The following is a 15,213-nucleotide window of genomic DNA, read 5'->3' on the forward strand; positions in this document are numbered from 1 at the left end:
TATACAAGTACATTAATGATGCAATAAAAGTGATTTCTTTATTTAAAAAAAGAACAAGTTACATCTAAAATTACGTATCTCGTTTTGTTTCACTTCGAATGTTATGTTGGTGTAAATTCGGTAAGATCCGGGAAAATGGGAGAATAACATAAATAATAATTTCAAATGTTTATTAGATAACCCATTTATTATTTTATGGTACAATATATTTCATAAGAAAACGTAAAACTTAATTGGGTTAAAATTGCTTGGAATGAACAGATTCGCATCAATATAAGATGCATTAAACAACGTACAGAATTCTAAATAACAGCAAGTTTCCACTCATACAAGTTTCACAGGGCTATGTACTTTACTAATTCTGTCATTTTTTAATGCATCCTGTTCGTTGATCTTTAACGGACCACAATTACAAATATATAATTGGAGACGGTGCTTACAAATGGATTACATGATGACAATTCTGTAGACCTACTAAAAAGCTGCGATAGATTACATAGATTTATGTTCACATTCATATGTGTGGCTAGTTAATGGGACTAAAAAAATGTCTAAGTCTACATACTAGAATATATTAGTAGTATTGTAAAATAGGTAGTGTCAAAAGTGTAGTAAATTTAATAAAACTGAGTAAATATAATTGCGTGATGGATAGATAAATGGATTATTTGATAAGGCCTTTAGCTTTAAACAAATCTCTCATCAGGCCTTTTAAGTACCCAATTTCTCGCTGTAAATCTGTTACTTGATTGTTTAACTTTTCATTGTAATCGGTAAGTTCTCGCTCCTCGCCCAGTATATCCTTTATCTCCTGCTTTTTCTTCTGCCGGTATCGCGTCGCCGCATTTTTATTTTGCTCCTTTTTCCGCACCTTTTTGTCTTCGACCGTCGGGCGGGAGTAAGGTTTCTGACGATTCCTGCTCGAAACACATGCGCCGTACTGTTTCGACGTCTTCTTACCGGATTCTAAGATCCAATCTGGGTCATCCACGGAATCTTCCGATGATGTGTAGCTACCGCCAGAGCTGGTACATGGACTAGACGGTGGAACATCTTTCGCGTACAGACGTACGTATTCGTCCACCACATCTAAGTCGTGCGCGATATCCGTGTTCAATGGATCCACTGCTACATTCTTTGCATTCCATTGTACAGGTACTTCACTTACGTATGATTTCTCTTCTGGTATTACTATATCATACACCGGTTGGTGATTGGAATACAAAGGTTGCACGGGTTGTAGAGTAACGAGTAATTGGGTATCCACATTTAAGGGTTTATGCGGTGGCGGTGATTGAGGAGGTGTCAGAGTAGAACTCGAAGTAGGTACTATCTGATGGCAAGCTTCCACATCTCCCAGCACAGTTTCAAACTCTTGTAACAGAGTTTGCGTGTCATCCTGCTGGGGAGCTTTTATAATCTCATTGTACGCTATTGATTTAATTTGTCCATTTTCAGGAATCGGAAGTTCCTCAAAAATGGGCAATTCTATTTTCTCCTCCAACCAATCAGAAAAAGGCTCTGTAAAAAAAATTGAACGAGCTATAAATTTGTACTTTTACTTCGTTCGAAGATATATATAAGGTGTACGAATGTTTCATGTATATCGAAATACAATTAAAATATCAAATGTTGATTTGTATTATTACCCTGGCAAATTAATTTTTCGTTTAATAAAAAAGGTACATGTGTACGTACATTGTTAACGAACACCAAGTTAACAGTACTTCGATACATGCTTTGCATAGAGAATAAGTAGGTAGGAGTGGTACATTAACGTATACATATATGTATAACTTCATGGACATTTCTACTTTAACTAGAAAAACAAGTTCTTGATTTGTAATGTCTTTGGCTGCGACCAATATTAATATAGCCTGTCATTCAGAATGTACAGTGTTGTTCACTTCGATAACCTCGAGTAGTCCATATTACTTTTCCGCGTATAGGAAATAGTATGTAATGAGCAAAACAACATAAACATGTAAAATGATTAAATGTAGAATTGCTGTGAATATTCCCCGATCGATCGCAATGTGTCAATTAACTGTGATTAAACGCTTGAGGCTATTCATGTGGAAGCTAGAAGACTGTTACATGTCCAACAGTATTGTATTTTCTAAATATGTACAACTAACTCATTGTATTTTGTACATTTTACAAAAATGAACATAGACAAATACGCATCGCCGTAAGGTATATGCGGTGAGCGGTGTATGCGCGGCCAAAATGCAACGAGTTGGGTGCATATCAATATAAACTGATGTCATCTACGAATTTATAATGCAAACAGATCTAATTATTAACCAAGAATTTACGTCAAAATTCCATTCTTTGACATACCAATTTTTACTTGAGGCTATTCAAGTGAAGAGCGTTCGACAGTGAAGCGAAGAGTATTTTGACATTACAGACTTCAATTATTGTACCAATAATGACGAAAATAATGTATAAACATGTCACAGTCTTTGAACAAATTAAATTTCGTTATATATTTATTCTTATGCAGAAATGTCTAGAAATTCTATGCGGAAAATTATATATTTTTTTAAATGAGTCATTCCTTAGTGCAAATTTAATCAAAGTCTAAGTAATAATATACAAGTTATCTTTATTTAAGTACTGGGGGCATAAGGGTTAGATAAGAACATTTTTTTAAAGTTATAATGAGCTGCTGTACGTACAAAACGCAACTTTACGACCAAAAATACGATAAATGTTAAGATCTCTTCGAACAATTCATTTGAAAAACTGTCATTATGACGATTAATTTTCTGATATAATCAGTTATATAAATCACAGCTGCTGTTTAGCCCAATTAATTACTCGGCAAGCATTTTTGTGCACCGCATGTTATCGTGTGTCACGAACAGATTTAAACATTAGCACAATTCGTTTTAAAAACTTTGTATGCGTAATATCAAGAACTGGTTCTCCTATTTTTCTCAAAACAAGTTATCATGAATGTGGTGAGAAAAAAATTTGCATATAATCGTCGGCGGATAGCGCGTACGATCGTAAAAATATGGTTCGTTGCAAAAGGAATTTAACAGTCCATAATTACATTGTAACAACGACTTTTATAGACGATTCGGTCCAATTCTCTTGCCCGATAATGCGAACAATGTGGCAACAGTGCTCTGATATGCGTAATGAAGATATTTTTCCATCGGGGCAAAAGCTAGAAAGAGAGAGACGAGACAAGAACTGAGCGAAAGGAAACGTACCGTTGAAACATATAGTAGCCATTATCATGTGCTTCTGATCTCGCGTCAACCCCTATTTAAAAGCTCGTGGATGAAGAATATACGTAGGACTTATAATTAAGTAAAAAAAATAGAAAAAAACAAATTGAAAAACTGATTTTAGTATATAGTTCGGTGGTTTGTTTAAAAATGGCAGGTCCAATCTACGGGGATGCGGTTCAACGTCTTTTTACAAGTTTCTGAGAGTTGAAAACGATTTCTTGATTCCACGTGTAACGATATGCGAACTGCATGCTATTATACAACATTAGCACACTACAGCATCGAGATGGGTATTCTCCTTCCTCTTGGGTCGCTTTTAAAGATGCCAGTATTACCAAAATAATTAATCTATACGAGTGTACTCTTAACCATGTGTCTGAGTTTGTACACCACTAGATCGTGGACGTAATGTTATGCACTTCACTGACAACTTCTTATCTCTCGTTTATCGATTCGATCAGCGAATAGATCACTGATCGCGAGTTCTTCTTCAAAACAGCTTCGAGATTCGATTCGACAGGCAAAGAATCCAATGTTCGGATGGTACGATGTTTGATACGAGTACTGAGAACACGTGGAACAACTTGGCGTATGTTACGAATATACCACGTTTTCGAATAAGATGGTCCGAAATTTTCTTTACAAAAGTTCATAACACGTTGAGAATCTGCGTGTAACACAACTGATGTGTGATTCGCCAACTGCTGAACTACAATTCGATCGAATTAATTTTCTCCGACAACTGGAGAGATCACTGACACCGTGTCGTAAATGTACGCGTTCTGATGAACGGGACACAAACAAAATTTGCTGCTGGAAGTGGGAGAAAACTTTTTCCCTTGTACAGAGAAACGAGCACTTGTTCGAGGATCAACTTATCAATTTGTAACAGCGACCCAGGTATATTGGATATGCAGCGATTCGCGATCGAAGTATCGACAGAAAGTTGAGACTTGTAACGAATACTAATCGACAGAATCATGCGATCAGTTTGCTATACTGGGGAGACCACTCCTGCTTATCTTTGGACTTTCCCCTCGAATACCCCTACTTCGACGCTTGAACACACGTCATTCCCCTATCGGCCTTCAACCAAAGCCGTCTATAGAGGTTAACCAGTTTGTCCCACTCTCCTTTCCAGAAAAAAGGAAAGGAAAACGAGATACAGATACGCGGTGGAACAAGTGAGAAGAACGAAAGCGATAGGAACCTATCGAGAATGTAGTCGGGCGAAGTGGTGGTAATGTTGGTTTCTAAGTCATTTAATAAAAACACACCAGTTCTGAATACTAGAGGACGCTATTCTTAATAAATGCATAATACATGTGTGAACACATGTATGAACTACGAGCGCATTGAAAATGCTCGCGCGCTCTTATGTATCTATTGACACACTGAAAGATATATTTTACAATCTAAGTATAAGGTTCTATTCAGGTGCACCATGTGTTGCTAACTCTACCCAATGTACCAATTCTACTTGTTCACCAAGCAATCCAAGTGTAACAGAGTCTTGTACATAGCTAAAAGAGAATATCCATTTGTGTTTTCTACAATCATTTAAACTTGTAATATGACAATTTCTTTATACTTGGATAATTCTTGGTTCAATATACGTTATACTATTTAGCGTGAAACTTAAAATTCTCATACTCAAATTTTGTTACAACTATTTGTTAATAGATATGGACAGACTGTTACTGTGAAATATTGTTGAGGCATGTAATTTTGTGTAGTCACTTACCCTCTTTAATCCATTCATCTAATTTTTCAAGTAATTTTGTAGCCACTTGTGCTCGGGTAGCGTGTTTGTCCTCATGTATATCAGGTTCAGCAACTTGTTTAGTAAAATCTACAGATTTGTCGTCGAATAAAAACCATTCATCCTCAAATTCGTTCGCCAGCGACCCATTAGGGGACACTGGCTCGAACTTCCACATCCACGTCTCCTGGTCCTGACTGGATGACATTGTCGATGCAAATCCAATCAAGAGGTATTAAAAAATGATGAAAATAAATTTGTGTCGTCTGTGCGACGTAGCTCGAAATGAGCGCCATGTTGGCTCTAAAAAAACATTAAATATAACATTAATTAACTATGTGAATACAAACAAATAAGTACAAAGTAGATAATTTATTTGTTATAAATGAATGAGCGCATTACTTTTGGCTAGATGCAAATGGGAAATAATTTGCTACTCTAAATTTCGACCAAATAACAATAGAAATAAAAAAATATTGTACGAACGTGGAGCGTGACTTATCACTTTTTTACTGGATTGAAATTTTCGGTCAAAGAATGTTCCAATCTTTCTTTTATACGCTCATTATCAATAGTATGAATTACAAATAGCTGATAATCGTAAGATAAACCCGCGAAACGTAAAGAAAATTATTGTTCAATCGTCATGACGTAACATTGTATCACGTCACTTAGGGAAGGTCCTCGATCATTTTTCATCATATATACCATACGAATTAATACTTTAAATTGCTCCACGACTGTGACATTAAAATATTGAATAAAAAGAAAAGTAAACGTATGTTCGATAGTTCCGCGTTAGTGCATATTCGGTCAAGAGTGACTCACAAAATGGCAGACATTCGCGATGGCCTGAATCGCTGGACGCTAACTTAAACAGGTATTTAGAATAACAAATAACGAGGTACTTACTCCATGATTAGTTGGTTGTGTCGGCACACTTGCGTGTGCAAGCTGCTTCGTGAACTACTGATTCATCTTGCTCGCGAAGCGGAACGTGTAGAAAATTGATACGTCCTTTTCCTACGCTGCATTGATGGAGAATGAGCGTCTCCTTCGAAGAATTTGACCACCGGGATCACGTGATTCGGGAATGCGTACGCAAGGGTGCTCAGTTCGCGCCACTTTCGTGGATTTTCTGCGCAGCTTATGTCGCCATCAATTCACATAATTATTTGTATTTTCTATTTGTATAGAGCAATTAAATTTCAGTTTTACTATCATGGTTCTACTGTATTTTATTTAATTCAATTATGTTACAATGTTACTCATAAAAGACAAGCTTTAAAAGTATTTCATGTGAATAAATGAGAAATTTAGGTTACGCGTTATATGCGCAATAGTGTAGCGCGTCTTACGAAAGTAATTCGCTAGAAATCACTGTAGCTCGTGTAAGATGCGTCTTATCGCTCGATAATTTCATGTTTACAAATACTGATAATTTCCTGCTTTGCATTTCATATTTTGCACTCGTCGTATCTAGTCATTTAATGAACATCCATTGCCTAAATAATCAGTAGAATTTATTTTAAGAAAGAAGCGAAATTTCCAACTGCGGAAGAAATTTCTTAACGAAACGCGAAACTGGACAAAGAAAACATATTCTACGGATGTTTGTAACTTACATCAAAATGTGACGTCTTTTTAAACACGTGTCTATGGATATGAATTATTCATCTCTCAACGTGGCGAGAAAGAACAATAAGATCGTGTAAAAAACAACTAAGGTTTTATTAGAAAGAACTAGTATTATACAACATAATGAAGTATTTATGACTTATTTAATTAACAACATTTGACAATAATAACAATAAATGTTGTTCAACACTCAGTTATTTGCTTTTTGTTTGAAATAATCTTGCCTAAATGTTTTGTTTAAAAACAATCCTATCTTGACCCTTATATCCTCTGGCGCAATTAATGTCAGGACTCTTTGAATCCCATGGCTCCAGTAGCCTGTGCTTGAGTCCAACTTGCCAAGTGTGCTAATTGCGTTTTTAGCGTACGTCGTAGCATCAGGCACGAACACGTTAGTTATCTACAATAATACTATTTAATTACAGCATCGATTTATGCATATATACGAACTTGATCGATCGATATACCTGTAGCCGATCACTGTATGCATTCATTTTTGTGTTAACGTAGAATGGGGCCAAATGTTGTATAGTTAATCCGAATCTGGAGTATTCGGCTCTGAGCGCCTCAGTGAAACTTCTTACGTAAACCTTGCTCGCAGCATACACGGTCATCAGCGGCAGCGGCTGCAATTCTGAACCGGATGCCACGTTCACGATCGCACCCTTTCCACGTTTCTGCATTTCGCCGATGACCATTCGCGTCATCATCGTGGTTGCTCCAATGTTAATGTTGATCATGCTCCATAACACGTCCTCCGGTACCTCGCCCACGTACATCGGATAATCATACATCATGCCCACATTGTTCACTGGAACGTTCGCAATCGAGCGCGTCCGAAGATGATTAAAAGTCAATCGAGGGAATAGAATATATGAATGATATATGGGAAAGATAAGAATTGTATAACATAAGAAGAAACGAATCGATTAACATACGGAAGGAGGAAAAGATGATGGTGGTTCAGTTACCTAAGATACCAACTGGAATATCTTTCAATTGCTCCGCGAGTTTCTCGAAGATCTCTCTTCCTTTGCTGAAATCCGCGACGATTACCTTCACCTCGATCGCCGGGTTCTCTTCCAGGATTTCGTATTTCGTTTTCTCTAATTTCTCGAACGTCCGGCTGATCAATACCAGATTTATTCCCCTCGTGGCCAGCTCTTTTGCATAAGCTTTACCGATCCCATCGGTGGATCCAGTCACAACTGTAATCTCGAGGTCATTTATTTTTAAAAGAGAGATTTTTAAGTACTCGTTGACCCGGTTTCCAGATTCGCGCGATCTTTACCTGCCCAGTTGCCAAATTTTGCCTGGAGATCGACTGGTTTGGAATCGATTAACGGAAAAATGATCTCCCGTAAAGCGGCGACCACTTTACTGAGGTAGTTCACAAGCAACCAGGTGAACAGGAGCCCGACCAGCAACCAAAGCGCAATTTGGATCATTTTTCTTTAATGAGACACATCCGGATTATATTACATACCGATAGGGAATAAAAAAAAAATTATGAGATACTCGTCTATACGCTTCGACATGATCAATAGAGAATGAATTGTATTTTATCAGAATAAAACGTATTCCGGAATCGAATATGCGATTAAACAGAAGTACGTATTACCTAATTAAGCGAACCCGTAATAATGAACCATTGTTCAATAAATTTTTTCATGTACTTTTAATTCTTGTTTATGATAAGTCAAATTATTTGATACTTCAAGACTAGATATTTTCTATTTTCTAAGAACTTTGTAATCGCTAGCTTATCGATTGCAAGAAACCGTAAAACTTCTTTCTTAATGTGTAATCTTATCGTGTACGTAATCATGGAAAATCGAGCTTGCCGTATGTCGGATTACTTTAGTCATCACCTACATCAGCTATGTGCATGATGCTACGATTTCGAATTGTCAAAACGTGAAAGTGTTGCTGAACGACGTTTATTACCCAAGTTCACAGAATTTTTCTTAATCTCTCGTAAATGTAACAACACAAATATCGAACACTATCGTCTCATTGTGTTTTTCTTCGGCTGTCGTTTTCCTCTCCCTGTTGTCTCGGACTTTCCCGGTTAATTTCTAAACCGTTTTTCAGACCACGATTGAATATGTTCTGACGAAGGCCAAAGCAGAACTGAAGCCGTCGGTAGTCTGCACAAAACGGCTATTGAAGGTAAGGCACTTTCTCTCTAGCTGTTGTATGCGACACGTTGCCGACGAGTCAACGAGTGACGATTTGGATGAGGAGATTTACAGATAGAATGTAAACGATAAAATCATTTTTTCCCAATGTTTCCATTCGTGTCCATTACGATGTCATCGTAGTTATTTTACGCATAAAGAAATACTAAAGCATCGTGCAGTCACATAATGAAAAGACAACAGTGAAAAACGATAAAATCATTTTTTCTCAATATTTCCATTCATGTCATCACGATGTCATTGTAGTTAGTTTACGCACTAGAAATACCAAAGTAATTGTGAAGTCATACAATTTTATATGATTCCCTCTCGATAGCTGACTTTACTTTTATTACCTTCCGTATTATCTTTATGCATATCGAAAACGTGCTGAATGAAATAGATTACTAGATTGTTATTGCATGTTTGAATATGCGTGATCAATAAAGATCAACATGTTTGCATTAATGTATGCATAGAAAATCTATGATTTGAATAGGAACGAGCTAGACGATTTGTCATTAACATAATGTTAGGCGGGCAGAGGATCAGAAAAAGAAAAAAGGGGAATTGGTACTTATCGCACCTGCCTAGCGAATTCAGTGTTGACGGGGTTTGAATTTTCTGGTAGTGGGCAAAGGAGAATGCAGGCTGGGAAGTGGAAGCACAGGTGGAAAAGGAAGATCGGCTTGTTCGCCGATGAAGAAACGAGGATGAAACGCTGTAGGCGCGCGCGCAGCTTCTTTCACTTACACGAACTGGCATTGATACCACGTTCCATCCTTATGTCAGAAGGTCTTCGAGGCAAGGCAAGTAGCCGCTTGTCCACCGGTTCGGCCGTTCGAGATCTCTGTCGTGTAGTGATTTTTGGCTTCGCACGTCATTCGCGTGTCTGTCATCATCGGTGAATAAAAATAGGGACAGGCGTCATTATACGAAAATCGAAGGAGGTCGTTGTTCCATAAAAATCCTTCGGTTCGATACTCTCGAGAGAATCATCAAGAATTTTCGGGGTGCATCGAAGAACCGTTCGATGAAGGGTTACCGAAGGTGAACGTGCCAGCGGGACATGCCACGTAGATTTTGGCAACGTGCACTCGAATCTTTCGATGCGTAACAGGTGGGTCACTCCGATCTCTCGACGATTCGGAAACGTCAAAGCGTGTCCCGCGGCAACGACTTCTCACTTCGATATATCGAGATTATTGATAAATTGCACAATTGTTATCTCGTCGACTTGGTATTATATTAGTCAGAGCAAAGAATCGAACGGCGCGATTAAGAATGACTTCTAACATCATTGCGCAATACGAATACGAGATTTAATTGGAGACGCGACGTTCTTCTCTTCATTCAGTTGTTATAACACTTTATTTACTTACGTAATGAATTTTTAACACTTATTATTTCATTTCTTTCATATGCGTTTCTTTCGACGAACGGAATGACACTGAATCGGGCAAAGGTTATCGAGATTCATCTGAAAGCTAATTTGATTTATCTCCAGTAGGATTCCAATTCTGTATTTCATACAACGTTATTTAACAAAGCATCCGGATAGGATCCGGCAACAGATATTAAAATTTTCAATGAGAAACTACGGGATTCTGAGATCAAAGTGCGTCTGGCGTCGGGAGCCGGTTTTTGTTCTCGTGAAATCACGGGGATAACGGACACAATAATTTCAGCGCTATAAATATGTACCTATAAAGTCTATGCTTTGGGCGGTATCTGGAGCAGAAATCGTGCGTTTTTGCACGAAACTTGTCAATTCTAACAGTGCCTATCGAGACAAAACTCTACCGCTGGTCAGTAAGAAAATAATAAAACGTCGTACCATAAAATTCTGATCCTTCTGTTATAAAATCACTTCTGGCATCATCTGCACGACTTTGCGTTGAATATTTTCATACCACGATCTTTTACAAACTCACGATTTAGGATGATTACAAGTTACACGATACTTATCAGTTGTTTAGAGAACTAGAACACATAAACCACTTTTTAGTATATTACAAATAAATATGAATTTTTTTCTTAAAATCGTGAATGAGGTCACGGTCCATTGATGTACTAAATTTTAGAACAGGTTTCCTCGTGTTTAGCACTTTTTAAGGTACATTTATTTTACGGATGAATCGTTTGATCTTGTCACTGTAGTGAGACAATTTAACTTTTTAACGTAGTCCTACTGAATGTAGTCAACAGCAATTAAAGGCGTCCTTATTAAAGGAAAGCTGTGCTCCAGATACCTAGATGCCGACGTACCGTGTCCACTAAGAACTGGCTTTCAGAAACTCTACTCAAGACCGTCCCAGTCCTGATTATCATATCTACGGCTTTCCGGTCACGATGTAGATCGTTTTACACGCTCCAACTGCTACGCGCGCTTCCTGTTTCTCTCTCGGTATTATCAGTTATTTCGCAAGATTTGCACGTAACAGTCGAACGTATCATCAGACTCGAGCGAATTGACATCAATAATTTTTAATAGAGGCTCGACCGATTAAAATCCACTCGTTGAACTCTGTCATTTGATAACCCTGTTTTTATTTAGCTTTGTCAAGGCAAACGTTCTTTGTTCGCGTGTATAGAATTTCGAGAACGTTTCCTATTAAAACAGATTTCCTCAAATTTGTTTTAGATTAAAGGAAACTTGGAACAGGGTGATTGCATCGTAAGATGAATTAATGTCCCCTGCGGATAGGAAGGAGAATGACAGGATGCCGTGTTTGGGGGGTTCTGATTCTTTTTAATGCTTGGGTCTCGGCGGTGAACGAGATCGGTGAGCGTACTTCGACGGACGATGAGAGAAAAAGATCATTCGAAACGGAGGGTTCCGTGTACTCCTGGACGGGCCCGAACGCCCTGGCGAGATCCGCTTTGGTGGAACGCCAGGAGAGATTGCAATACAATTGCGAGGAATTGTTTGGCGAGAAAAATTCACGGGACGTAGACTTGGATCCAGAATCATTTAGAAATATCCTCGTCGACGAGCAACACGAGCTTCTGTATTGTTACGTTCCGAAGGTACGTACTATGCAGATGAAGTTTTAGATAATATATAATACAATTTTATTATAACATTCATGTATATTAAAATTGTATTTAGAATTGACTTTCAAGTTTCTTATCATTTTACGAAACATAAAAGTGAATTGACTTATGCTACTGTAATTCTTAAGTCGCTAATTACATCGCCATAAATCGTGACATTAATCAGGTTGCCTGCACGAACTGGAAACGAGTTCTGATGATTGCTACGGGTAAATGGCCAGGTAACGACCCTATGGAGATACCTGCGGATCAGGCGCATTCCCAGGGCACTTTTCAGAGGCTAAGCAACTACACCCTGCCCGAAATAGAACGAATGCTGGTGACGTACGACAAGCTGATAGTCGTCAGGCATCCCCTGGAAAGGCTGTTGTCTGCCTACAGGAATAAGTTGGAAGCGAAACACGAGAAGAGTTCGAGATACTTCCAAACTCGTTTCGGGAAGAAGATCATCAGGGTAACGATTTTATGTTCGCGTGAATTATGTTCATTCTTTATCGGAGTTATCGAACGATGAGATACTTATAGAGATATCGCCGGAACGCTACTGAGCAATCTATGGCCAATGGAGACGACGTGTCGTTTCGCGAGTTCGTCGAGTTTATAACTGATGATTCGGCGAATGATACGACGAACGAACACTGGAAGCCGATATATGAACTCTGTCAGCCATGCTTGATTAATTACAATCTCGTGAGTAAATACGAGAGCTTGGTCGAGGACGCGACGGAAGTATTGGAGCGGATGGGCGTCGACTCAGTCAAGTAAGCGACCTCCGTTCTCCGATGGAAATCGAATATTAATTTTTTGATTTACGTAACAAATCTTTTCCACAGTTTCCCGGCGAAACCTGCGAGTAGCGAGCCTACGGCGAAGAAACTCGACAGGTACTACTCCACGTTGACGTACAAGCAGCTCCGAAAGTTGGCGAATTTGTATAAATTAGATCTAAAACTGTTCGATTATTCGCTGGAGGACGTATTAGGTTTTTCGTTAGCGTGACTCGATTTCGCGCAACGATTCCTGAGAAGAATACGCTTCGCGTTCAGACGCGTTAACGGTTAAATAGGCTTAAGTATTTGCGGTGTTCCACATGTGCGAGTCGCGATCATGAATGATTCCTTTCTTCGATGTGGGAAACAGTCTTTTTCGTGTACTCCGCTCGTTTCCAACATGCCTCGTCATTGTACTTACTACCAATTAATTAGTCGTTAATTAATGAGCCGAATCAATAAACGAAACGAACGTCTTAAGAATTTTTCTCAACGGAAGGATTCACCCACTCGTTTCGCTGCATTTTTTATATTTAGAACGTGCGCGAGTCTGTGCCAAAAATTTAAGTGTACATATACACATGTAGATGTATAAAAATGCACATCGTTCGGTGCCAATGGAACATTCGTTGTTGACTTTCTCCGAAGGAACGTGATCTTCGAATATATAAATCTTGAATATTTATACAGATGTTTCTTTTGGTAGACGGGCGTTCAACATGGTGCCGTATTAGTATGCTCGTTATTATTGTAACAGAGAACTTTCGCCATATTCGAGTACCTAATTGCGTGTATGTATAAAACGTGCAATTCTGATCGATCTATAAATACCAGTCAGGTATCATTCCTATTGATGCCAATGTAATGTCATTGACAATAAAAAAATATTTTCTATACCACGCATATGCATATCCGATGTGATATCTGTCCTCCTTTTTTTTTATTTCAATGGCTTGCTGTTGCCTCATTAATAACTCAACAAAATAGCAGGTGAGGAATGGTTTGCTTTTTTTCATCTATAACGATTGGCTCTACTCGGGAAGATATGAAAGTCACGTTGCCCTCGGCAAATATTAGATGTTACCTCAGAACCGATTATATAGATATATATTGTCCGTCGTGGGGTTAATGTTTGGTTTACAAGCTAAAATTAGCCGAAGGCCCGGTAATGATGAACGATCTTAAACGTTTAAAGACGGAGAGCTGCTCCGCACGGCTTAATCGGATGTTAAAACTCCGGCAAACGAGAATTTCCGCGAGCTTCACCGAAATAGCATCAGCCATCAGTCAAGCCGAAGGACTCTGTGCATGCGTTAACTTAGGTACCGGCAATTAATTTACAGCTCCGTTAATTCAACAACACCTATGTAATAATACTTAACAGCGTCGGCGTCACGTCTCTGCTAAGCGACCTTCAATTCAAATGAATTTACCATGTGCAATTATCTCCAATTGCATTAATATTTAAATAAATCATTTTTGGTGGTAAATAATTATTTCAAAATAAATAATAAATGTAATTTCAATTTTGATGACAAAGTACATATTCTTAAAATTCCGCAAAATTAAGAGTAGCCTTAATTGAATAATTACAAATTTAATTGATTGCACTTTAGTTCTTCCTAACAAGATTAATACACTATTGTATTCATATATATATTTTATTGTAAAATAATTATTAATTAAAATAAACAAATTAGGGATTATACAGGGTGAGTCGTTTAAGACAAGCCACCTGAATAACTTCTATATTTTTGGAGATAAGAAGAGATATTTCGGATAAAAGTTGTTTGTTTCGAGGGACACATTACACGATGTACATAATTTATCTGCAGGTGAAAGTACTTAGGAAATTCGAAGGTCAATTCAGTTTTTCAAACTAATTAATTGCCATCATACAAATAAAATTGTCAATTGAAGATGTTTCGGATAAGTCACTAATGTTTTTTGCAAACAAACATTCGTTTTTGTTATATTTAGTTCGGATTAGTCACGTGGGAAAAATCAAAACGCCGCACGTGAATTTTATCACTGTTGCTGTATTCGACGCGTGGGCGTCAACGGGAGCGATTTTCGTTTAAAAATAAGAATCCACTCCCTTTGGATCTCGCGACCGAAACTATGCGACAGCGGTCAGTTCTCCCGTGTCATTTTATAATTAAATTAACGCCAGGCTGGTTTGCATTCTATCGACCCTAACGGTAATACTAATATTTGCATAAGTATTTTAAAACGATCAGAGTAACCTATGAAAGAATTAAATGATTAATTCAGTAGAATTTCGTTCATAATAAAGATTCTTTAGATGCAGGATTTAGTTGAATGAAATTTTGAATATTGACGTTTTCTATTCAGCGAAAGAATATCGGCAACGATTAGTGATAGCTTAGTAGGCGACTTTGAAATCAACAGCTTTTTTCATTCGTCACTCACGAATCAATTCGGAGCTTTCTCCATCGAAGCTGTATCCGATATTCACCGTGCTTAAATATAACTCGAGGTGGCGGAACTCGTTGGTTTCGCGGCAATAAAAGACGGTGGTGGGACCGGGGCTACCA

General features: G+C 38.0%; 3 protein-coding genes across 9 annotated transcripts; 1 reads left to right on the forward strand and 2 right to left on the reverse strand.

Annotated features, from left to right (window-relative positions):
• Positions 1–156: 156 nt before the first annotated feature.
• Positions 157–6,068, reverse strand: crc (bZIP transcription factor crc). Of its 2 annotated transcripts, XM_018021147.2 has the most exons (3): positions 5,923–6,068; positions 4,993–5,313; positions 157–1,521 (listed from the first exon to the last, which is right to left on the reverse strand). In XM_018021147.2, the coding sequence occupies exons 2-3, from the start codon at positions 5,216–5,218 to the stop codon at positions 665–667; spliced, it is 1,083 nt and encodes a 360-aa protein (XP_017876636.1). In that variant the 5' UTR covers positions 5,219–5,313; positions 5,923–6,068; the 3' UTR covers positions 157–664. The 2 variants fall into 2 exon arrangements, with proteins under 2 accessions (XP_017876636.1, XP_026667676.1); XM_026811875.1 differs by lacking the exons at positions 4,993–5,313; positions 5,923–6,068 and adding an exon at positions 3,228–4,210.
• Positions 6,069–6,717: 649 nt separating this feature from the next.
• LOC108622967 (hydroxysteroid dehydrogenase-like protein 1) lies at positions 6,718–12,486 on the reverse strand. Of its 4 annotated transcripts, none has more exons than XM_018021178.2 (5): positions 12,409–12,486; positions 7,940–8,100; positions 7,620–7,856; positions 7,116–7,459; positions 6,718–7,048 (listed from the first exon to the last, which is right to left on the reverse strand). In XM_018021178.2, the coding sequence occupies exons 2-5, from the start codon at positions 8,094–8,096 to the stop codon at positions 6,839–6,841; spliced, it is 948 nt and encodes a 315-aa protein (XP_017876667.1). In that variant the 5' UTR covers positions 8,097–8,100; positions 12,409–12,486; the 3' UTR covers positions 6,718–6,838. The 4 variants fall into 4 exon arrangements, with proteins under 4 accessions (XP_017876667.1, XP_026667677.1, XP_017876666.1 ...); XM_026811876.1 differs by lacking the exon at positions 12,409–12,486 and adding an exon at positions 10,666–11,211; XM_018021177.1 differs by lacking the exon at positions 12,409–12,486 and adding an exon at positions 9,582–9,670.
• LOC108622966 (carbohydrate sulfotransferase 11) lies at positions 8,735–13,558 on the forward strand. 3 transcript variants are annotated; one of them, XM_018021175.2, is made up of 5 exons: positions 8,735–8,820; positions 11,473–11,858; positions 12,052–12,339; positions 12,411–12,646; positions 12,719–13,558. In XM_018021175.2, the coding sequence occupies exons 2-5, from the start codon at positions 11,544–11,546 to the stop codon at positions 12,882–12,884; spliced, it is 1,005 nt and encodes a 334-aa protein (XP_017876664.1). In that variant the 5' UTR covers positions 8,735–8,820; positions 11,473–11,543; the 3' UTR covers positions 12,885–13,558. The 3 variants fall into 3 exon arrangements, with proteins under 3 accessions (XP_017876664.1, XP_017876663.1, XP_017876665.1); XM_018021174.2 differs by lacking the exon at positions 8,735–8,820 and adding an exon at positions 9,860–9,948; XM_018021176.2 differs by lacking the exon at positions 8,735–8,820 and adding an exon at positions 9,864–9,948 and having other exon boundaries at positions 11,452–11,858.
• Positions 13,559–15,213: the final 1,655 nt, after the last annotated feature.

This window comes from Ceratina calcarata, unplaced genomic scaffold, assembly GCF_001652005.2.
Source record: "Ceratina calcarata isolate Rehan_Ccalc_2016 unplaced genomic scaffold, ASM165200v1 scaffold25, whole genome shotgun sequence".
In the NCBI taxonomy this organism is placed as follows: domain Eukaryota; kingdom Metazoa; phylum Arthropoda; class Insecta; order Hymenoptera; family Apidae; genus Ceratina; species Ceratina calcarata.

Coding starts and splice junctions, on each gene's coding strand:
- crc (XM_018021147.2), bottom strand. CDS start 5,218: ATGTCATCCAGTCAGGACCAGGAGACGTGGATGTGGAAGTTCGAGCCA. Junction 1,522..4,992: donor AGATGAATGGATTAAAGAGG/GTAAGTGACTAC, acceptor TTTTTTTTACAG/AGCCTTTTTCTGATTGGTTG.
- LOC108622967 (XM_018021178.2), bottom strand. CDS start 8,096: ATGATCCAAATTGCGCTTTGGTTGCTGGTCGGGCTCCTGTTCACCTGG. Junction 7,857..7,939: donor AAAATTTGGCAACTGGGCAG/GTAAAGATCGCG, acceptor TCGAGATTACAG/TTGTGACTGGATCCACCGAT. Junction 7,460..7,619: donor TATTCCAGTTGGTATCTTAG/GTAACTGAACCA, acceptor CGAACGTTCCAG/TGAACAATGTGGGCATGATG.
- LOC108622966 (XM_018021175.2), top strand. CDS start 11,544: ATGACAGGATGCCGTGTTTGGGGGGTTCTGATTCTTTTTAATGCTTGG. Junction 11,859..12,051: donor TGTATTGTTACGTTCCGAAG/GTACGTACTATG, acceptor GACATTAATCAG/GTTGCCTGCACGAACTGGAA. Junction 12,340..12,410: donor TCGGGAAGAAGATCATCAGG/GTAACGATTTTA, acceptor AGATACTTATAG/AGATATCGCCGGAACGCTAC.